This window comes from Anabas testudineus, chromosome 7 (genome assembly GCF_900324465.2).
Source record: "Anabas testudineus chromosome 7, fAnaTes1.2, whole genome shotgun sequence".
Lineage (NCBI taxonomy): Eukaryota > Metazoa > Chordata > Actinopteri > Anabantiformes > Anabantidae > Anabas > Anabas testudineus.
In genome coordinates, this window is record NC_046616.1 from 17,454,581 (window position 1) to 17,462,962 (window position 8,382).

General features: G+C 41.6%; 1 protein-coding gene across 1 annotated transcript; it reads left to right on the top strand.

Annotated features, from left to right (window-relative positions):
* The first annotated feature begins 296 nt into the window (after positions 1–296).
* Positions 297–6,193, top strand: tnnc1a (troponin C type 1a (slow)). Its single transcript, XM_026366974.1, has 6 exons — positions 297–379; positions 1,607–1,637; positions 1,817–1,963; positions 2,439–2,553; positions 3,047–3,183; positions 3,299–6,193. Exons 1-6 carry the CDS (start codon positions 356–358, stop codon positions 3,328–3,330), a joined length of 486 nt encoding a protein of 161 aa, XP_026222759.1. The 5' UTR covers positions 297–355; the 3' UTR covers positions 3,331–6,193.
* Positions 6,194–8,382: the final 2,189 nt, after the last annotated feature.

Below are 8,382 nucleotides of genomic sequence, written 5' to 3' on the forward strand. Positions count from 1 at the left end.
AGAGGAATGTTGAGTGTCTCTATAGCCCCCTCCCTGGAGATTAGGTCTCACCATGTATGCCCCCCCCCACTTCATTCCATTCCAAAGTATGCCCCCTAAGAGCAGCCGCATTTTTATCAGAGCCTAGTGATTGTGACAGATTGGCCAAATGACACACATACACAGGCACACATTCGTGGACACAGTGCGGCACAAACAGAGGAGAGGTTGGTCTGCCTGGGGAGGGACCATACAGCACCTGGCCTCAGCTATAAAAACCTCCCAGGATGAGGCCAGCGTCCTGCCCTGAGCTGGACAGTACCGCCTTCCTCTGTGCCAGAACATAGTGAGGACAGGCAGCGGACGAGCCTCCAAGATGAACGACATCTACAAGGCAGCGGTATGTCCTCTCACTACTCCTAAAACTGAAAGTGTGTCGTCAGCTTGCACTCACGATGTGATTTTAGTCTGTTGAATGCTCACCGTAAATCTGTGTGTGAACTAAATCCGGTATGAGAGTGGTGCTAATTTGGGTGACAAATAATGTCTAACATTCATTATTAGGGACAGGTAATCAGTGATGTCCAATGTTAAGTGGGCATTACATGGAGAATTCTGGCCTTTGCGTATCCATTTGTGGTATAAGAAAGCCCTCCATCAGTTTGGACAACTAACATATCTTGAATGGTTGACAACTTGTGCAGCACATCCACCTCCATCACCCGCTGATGTCGAGAGAGCCCCGACACCACCTACGTCTTTAAATGTTCTCCTTCTTCAGCCCTATCAGAGCTGATAGGAGCCACTCATGGAGGTCACTGACAGGACAGGTCCCTGGTCCGCACTCCGTCGCTTCATTCATGACTGCAAATGGAACAGCACCAGTTCACATGGCTAATTTTGGCCAGTTGCTCAGGCACTTCTATGTCCATGGTTCTGTGGTGCCAGAAAAGGGCTTCAGGTTTAGATAAGCCAACCCACCCCCCCACCCACACCACACACACACACACACACACACACACACAAGGCTGGATTCCAGCATTATCTGTGAGCCAGAGAGCCGAGTGCCTGCCTGTCTACCTACACCCGGACGGTCAGCCGGCTGTCCACTCACATGCCAAATGAGCAGTGCAGACGAGATGGCTGTAACACAAAGGAACGTACATTACATGTGTCCGTTTAGTTGGCATTTTTCATATATCATCACCAGGGAAGGGTGTGTGGGTCTGCTGGTATGTGTCTAATTTATAGTGGACAACAGACAATAACTCTTACATAAACAGCTGTCTCCCTCTCTCATTCATGGTAGCTTTTCCAGGATTACTGTGCCATTGTTGGGCCAGATCCACAGCTATGCTAATTTAAAGCACTGTGTATTGTGTCCTTTATCTGTGTTTCCTGATCCTCCTGTCTCTTTATTTTTAACTCCTCCTCTTACTGGCTCTTACATATGATATGTAGGTCCTGTGTTTTGTCAGAGATAACCTGTCATGTGTAAATGTAACAAACTTCATAATGACTTACACAGAAATAAACATTGTACACTGCTTGGAAATGTACGGAAATGTTTTATTTCTTCTGGTGTACATACAACTAGGTAACTCTTGAAACGTTTTGCCTCTTACAGGTTGAGCAGTTGACAGATGAACAGAAAAATGGCGAGTACATTTCTTCATTCATATCAACCACCTTAGAGTGCACAAATGCTCTTAAGACATAAGACACAACTATCAACAGCTGTACATTATTTAACATGGCGCTGCTGTAATCTGCTCAGGTTCTTACCACCGTATATTATCTGTATAGGTTATTTTCCTGTTCTGTTGTGGTGTTGTAGAGTTCAAGGCCGCTTTTGACATCTTCGTACAAGATGCAGAGGACGGCTGCATCAGCACCAAAGAGCTGGGGAAGGTGATGAGGATGCTGGGCCAGAACCCCACACCAGAGGAGCTGCAGGAGATGATCGATGAGGTAGATGAAGACGGTAAGTCAAAACATTATTTTTTTTTTACCTCTTTATTTTGACCAAGACCAGATGGCAGGTCCACATGTGTTTTTTTTAACCCCCTGAACTTAATGTTACATGTTGCCTATGATCTTATATATAACTAGCTGTGTCAACCTGTATTATAGAGAAATGTAAATGTAATGTGTAAATGCACATCAGTCATGCACAGGACATGTTGAATTTTCCTTGTGGTACATTGATGAAACATAAAATATCACAATGGATATGTTTGAAAACCTTTAATGTCTACAGTACAGTGTTTGATGTTCTTTTAATTAACTTAATAAAGCTACAAAAAGAGAAACTCGGATTCCGGTGGTTGTTGCACCATTACAGATATGTCTATTATTATAAATAGGCATCAAAATAATCTGTTTTACAACAATTCATAAATCATCGTACCTAGATGTGGGTACTTTGTGATGCAATGAAATACACTGTGTCTGTGCAGGGAGTGGCACGGTGGATTTTGATGAGTTCCTGGTCATGATGGTGAGGTGCATGAAGGACGACAGCAAAGGAAAGTCAGAAGAAGAACTCGCAGAGCTGTTTCGGATGTTTGACAAGTGAGTTTCATGTTGAAAATCACTGAAATATGAAAACGAATGACCTGGAGACAGTTCACTGGCACAATCTTCACTTAACGGTGGACACATTTACAACAATGCCCACACGTCACCACTCTAGCAATCAAATCACAGTTTGCTTCCTCCAAAGTGTGCTTCCCTAAGTGCAGTTGTGTACTGACAAAATGCCAAGTAGCTCTGCAGAGTACGGCACGCAGTTTGCTCCATAATCCTTTTTGACAGCACAGAATATTTCAAACACCCACTCCATGTAAGCCAGACACCTCGTCTGAGCATCAAAGAACAAACTTGCCATACTTTTCTTTCCTCACACTGATGGTTTCCAAACACTTAAATTCGGGATTTGATCAGTCACACGTCACACACACACACACACACACAACAAACGCGCCACCTCCTCCACTGCCATCTGTAATGCTTAATTTAAGTTTGTTATGTACAAATAATACATTTTACTCCTTTGATTGTGCAGGAATGCAGATGGTTACATTGACCTGGATGAGCTGAAAATGATGCTGGAATCGACGGGGGAGGCAATTACTGAGGATGACATAGAAGAGCTGATGAAAGACGGGGATAAAAACAATGATGGCAAAATTGACTATGATGGTGAGGAGATTGTAAAACTGCTAAAAGAAACATGGTGAAATGGTTTCGTGCAGCTAATGCTCTAACGCTGATTTTCTATACTCTAACATTCCTCATTCATCCCTGTATTTTACAGAGTTCTTGGAGTTCATGAAGGGAGTGGAGTAATCTTGAGCAAGAGAAGATCCAGAGTGTTATTTTTGTATTTCTCCGTGACTCGATGGCCATCTGTGGAAAACTGGAAGCTGACTTTAGATGCCACTGATAGATCCTTGGAACGACTTTGCAAGATTTAGTCGAATAATGTGTCTGTATTTGTCTACCATCTCTTGCATTGTAAATATGGTTCTGAATTACATTTGGTGCCCATGAATACTGAATTTATGTAAATGTGTCCGAGTCAATGAGCTTTTCTATAAAGGCCACATGGTCTAGCTGGGATACCAGTTTGGCTGCTTTCAGTTGATTCTTACAGTATCTGTGAAGTACCACAGCCAGCTTACAAATCTTCTTACTGAAGGGCTGATATCATGCAGCAGGCCACAAAGCAGAATATTTCCACGAGTCAACATTGTTTTACCCTAGGTTCTAGTAGTGTACTGATACTTTTAGACAAATGTACTGGATCATGTCTGTAAACTGTGCATGTTATGATGTGCACATTGTATGTTTAAGATGCCCTCAGGACTTTTTATTCCCTTCTCATGTGCCTGGATCTGCATCTTTCTACATGAAAAAGTCTGCTTGGGATGTGCAGTCATGTAATAAACAAGATGCAAGTGTCAGAGCAGTTATTTTGTATGTTTTTATTTTAACTAATTTAAAATGTTATTCCATTCAGGTTGCGTATGATGAGTGTGATCAATCCTGCACACTTGTGCATTTGCTGTTCTTCTAGTTGTACTACTTTCTTATTTGTGGAAACAGACACTGTCAGTGGATCGGGAGGTCTTGTGCTTTATAGTTCAGAGACTAAATATGCGATAGAGAAGCAAACAGGACTTGCTTTTTCTTTTCCTTTCCTTTTCTCTTTGTCAGGTTTATGACATGCTTGCCTCTCTGCCCTGCTGGTCTCACAGCAAATAAACAAGCCAAGGAGACCTGACATGTAACTGCGGCCACATCAAAACAAGACAGCTTCGTGTGACACTGAACAGTCCACCCTAGATTCTGGTTTATTTGTGTAATTGTTCAACAGCGGTGTTTTTCTTCGGCACACAAACTATGCACATGGTTGCTCTGTAAGTATCTAGTTACACAGCCTGTTGATCCCGGAGCTATTTATGTCTAATCATGTTAGTGCCCATGTTAGGGGATCTGGATTGACCAACACCAGTTGACAATCACATGCCTTTGGCCATATGAGGAATGTTGTTCTTTACAAAGACAAAGCAGTTCACAGGTTTCTAGTTCCAACTTCAGACAATTCTTTTTACTAAAACAAAACAAAAACAGATTCATATCCTCCTGATGCGTGTTGTTAGAGCAAAATATCATTTCCTGGTGTAGGCCTGAGGAACGGACCACAGCTCTACTGACTAAGGATTCCTGCAGTTAGCACTGTGGCCACTTGATGTCAGCAGGAAAACACAATCTTATCTCTTTGGCTCAGTTACAGGATCCAGAAACTACAGCAATTTCAAAGCACAACTGACATCTTTCCATAAACAGATAAAACTCAACTTGCCGGTTTCTTAAACCATGGAGATCCAGTCCGGATGAAAGGGGCATATTTACATATAATGTTTATGCTGCAAGTGGTAAAATAATCCTTGAAAACCATAAATACACAATAAATTCATGGGAGGACAAAAGCCCATTGAAATTAGAATAAATATATGTGTACATACAGTATGTGTAACATTTCAGAAAGCAGGCGTCTTTGATGTGATGTGAGTGTGTTTTGTGTTTAGTAGGTGACGTCAGTGATCTGACTGATGCTAACATCCAGGGGCCTCTTCACCTCCCTCCATCTCTCTCTGTTTCCCTGAGGGTCCTGTTAGTTCCATTCAGTCCCCGTGGTCTGTAGTACTTATGGGATTTTGAACCCCAATCAGCAGCAGAGTACAGCTGCTCTGCCAGACCAATCCCAACTGTCTGACAAATATAACACACTACATCAGCGCCACTGTGTACAGTTGACCAACAGCACCGCGCTACCGCTCAGTGATGACACGGGGTGAAAAGATGCCGTGTGAAAATTCGATGTGTTAGTTTTCTGTCGCGCAAATTAGACTGTTTTGCGAGTTTTTATATAAGCTCTAAGCCCTAAACCAGGATGAGTAGTGCTCTCACTGCCATCAATGGGAGGCTGGGCAGCAGCAGAAGCAGTGTGTGAATGAATCTGGGGTGTGGCGCACTAGCAGTAAGTTGGGTGGAGAAGTGGCGCAGTTACGTAAGACAGGCCCGATGACTCATGCCTGCTGTTATTAACACACACTGCGGTTTAGAACCACCTTTGGTCATGTGGATTTCATGGGCCAATAAGCCACAGCAGGAGCTATTTCCTTAGTATGTGTAGCCCTCACTCCCCTATAATACTGACCTTTGAGATAAAGCAGATTTGCATAGGTTAAGAGTAAGTTACAGTCCACTATCAATATTATGTAACTGACTTCATTCACTTTTATTCTGCCATTGTGTAGGTGTGTATGTGTGCGTCCACACTATAGCTAAAACAGGTTATTCCACTGGCTAAGGGTGAGTCAGATGAGTTGTATATAGGGCACACAGCGCAAACACTCACTCTGCTCCACTATTTTATTGATTCAGAAATCATCCATTCAAACCATTAGATCACATGATGTGATGACGTGCCACGAAATTGTCCTTAAACTGAGCCGATGCCAATAGAGTGACGTTTTCAGAACCGTTTCCCAAGCTCAGTATGATTTACTGTATGGATGTATAAAATTCCCGGAAGAGCGAGGAATGCCCCGTTTCGAATTTGCAAGGCCTTAACTCCTCATACCATCTCTTTGCCACCCACACATGCAGATCTCATTTTAAGCCAGCAGGCTTTTGGGTTTAGAGGATTCCTGTTTTTCTTGCTTTTCTAGATCACATGGTCTTGGAAGTAGTCCATTGCCGAACATCACAGCCTAATCTCAGGAAATTTCTCATTCACCGTTCACATTGGTGAATGGTCAAAGCACTTAAATAATACATGAATGTCTGGTTCCAAACTGTTTAACATTCACTTTTAGCAAATATTCGTTTCATGGTCATGTGATAATAACTTAGTATGTTTGATGATTTGATTCTTAAGGCTCAGAGGATGATTTTATGTTTCTATCCTCCATCTATCAAGAATATCCCGCACTCTAAAAGCAAAAGGAACCACTGGTGTATTATAAACAATAATATTCTGAATAAATACTGAAAATTGCCTGTTTTTGGAGAGCAAATGGTAGGTTGTTTTTGTTGCCATAAATACACAATGAGGAAGTGGAACGCTTTAGACAAAGAGAGAGTGGAAGGACTGCAAATCAAACTTGAACAGACAGAATATTGTATCATGATGCTCCATCCCACTTCTGCTGCAGAGAACACTGAAGTACTGTTCCCGCTCTGCCCGTCCATAATGGCCCATAGAACAGCAAGACTACAAGACAGAGGATTCACAAATTCCACAATAACTATTCACTCATCCAAATGAATAACAGCAATTGTTTTGTTTTAATGTACCACTGGAGGGTTTATCTATTTTTACCACTTTCAAAAAGGAACTAGTGTGTGGTGTCCTACGGTGGTGACAGGACTTCTACCATGTAAAAAAAAAAGACTCCTCTACAAAAAGGCCTGCATTAAATAATCCAAAAAATACTAAAAATACTGCTTAATATTGTATAATTTTGTTATTATATTAGTTCTTATATTTGCACTGGATGTATTTCCAGTGAGCAAGTGAGCAATATGTTTGGGGGTCAGTGTGGAGCTATTTATATGTTGTTATATACACAACATACCAGGCACAACTTTGTGAAAACACTATTAATGTAGGTGTACAATTAGAAGAAGCAGCACAAAATAAAATAACAATATCACCTTTTAACACGTCTTGCAAAGAGATTAGTGACATTAGCAGTCCCAACGAGACATGTTTCTGGTCATTTGGGGAATCTAAGCCCAACATTCACCCTTCTTTTAGCTCAGTATTTGATCCCCACCAACTACCGATGGGAAATGTCAAACTTGGTAAAAAACCCAAAAGAAGATACTGAAAGATACAGTAGTATAATGCTCTGTATTGAAGAGCAGCTAAGTCCTAAGTGTTTTATATCACTAGAAGCCCCTTCACAGTACAGTCATCATCATTTCCATAAAAGCTATATAAATATGTATAACAACAGCTTTAAATATGATACTTTAATAAATATACTGTATATACATTCACCTACAGTATAAATCTGTATGTATGTATGTCGATGTTTATTCAGCTGACCTGCTGACTGTTAATTAAGTTTCAAATACTTCATATTTACTTAATACTATGACATCATTACTTCGGTCACGGATGTTGAAGAAACACATTCCAAGGCACAGACACAGACATTGGCTCACTCAGCAATTCTGTACTGTAAGCAACATATGGCCTTGTGTGAGTGGCACAACAGACAGCAACACAGATCCCAAGATCCCAGCACGGCCTGCTGTGTAGTTCCCAGGCACGAATGCATGACAGACAGATGACCTTTACTTTGTGTTAGGTCTAACGGGACTTGAGGAATGTTCCCCTTTCTCTCGCGTTGCCACAGATTAAAATGCAAAACAAATATCACTTTGTTCCTCTGCTTGGTGAGCGCAGGCTACTGTACATCACTGGATGGTTAAATTGGCCACGAAATTAGAGACTTCTGGTGTTAACAGATGGCTGCCTCACTCTGCCACTATATTCCATGTGGCTCTGCTTTACACATGACCCAGTATTCTTTTTGCCAAAACTCACACTTTTCTTCCTCGTCAGAGAACGAGATCATACATGTCTCGCAGAAGAGCCTTGTGTTTAGTGAGGAGGGCTGTTTTGAAAAGATAGTATATCTGTAGTGGGTTCCCGGAGAGATAAGATACTTCCTGTTAGATGGCCGGAAAGCTTAGCATGACTTGATGGATGTTGTAACAGCAGACATCCGAATCTTCACTGGTCACAGCGTTTTAAATAACATTACTACAGCATATGATTTTTACAGAATTAGTTGTGGGTATGTTGTTCAATTTTAA

Excerpts from the sequence above, each read along its gene's own strand:
- tnnc1a (XM_026366974.1), top strand. The coding sequence starts at position 356 with ATGAACGACATCTACAAGGCAGCG. Across the intron at positions 380-1,606 it reads ACGACATCTACAAGGCAGCG|GTTGAGCAGTTGACAGATGA; the intron begins GTATGTCCTCTC and ends TGCCTCTTACAG. Across the intron at positions 2,554-3,046 it reads CTGTTTCGGATGTTTGACAA|GAATGCAGATGGTTACATTG; the intron begins GTGAGTTTCATG and ends TTGATTGTGCAG.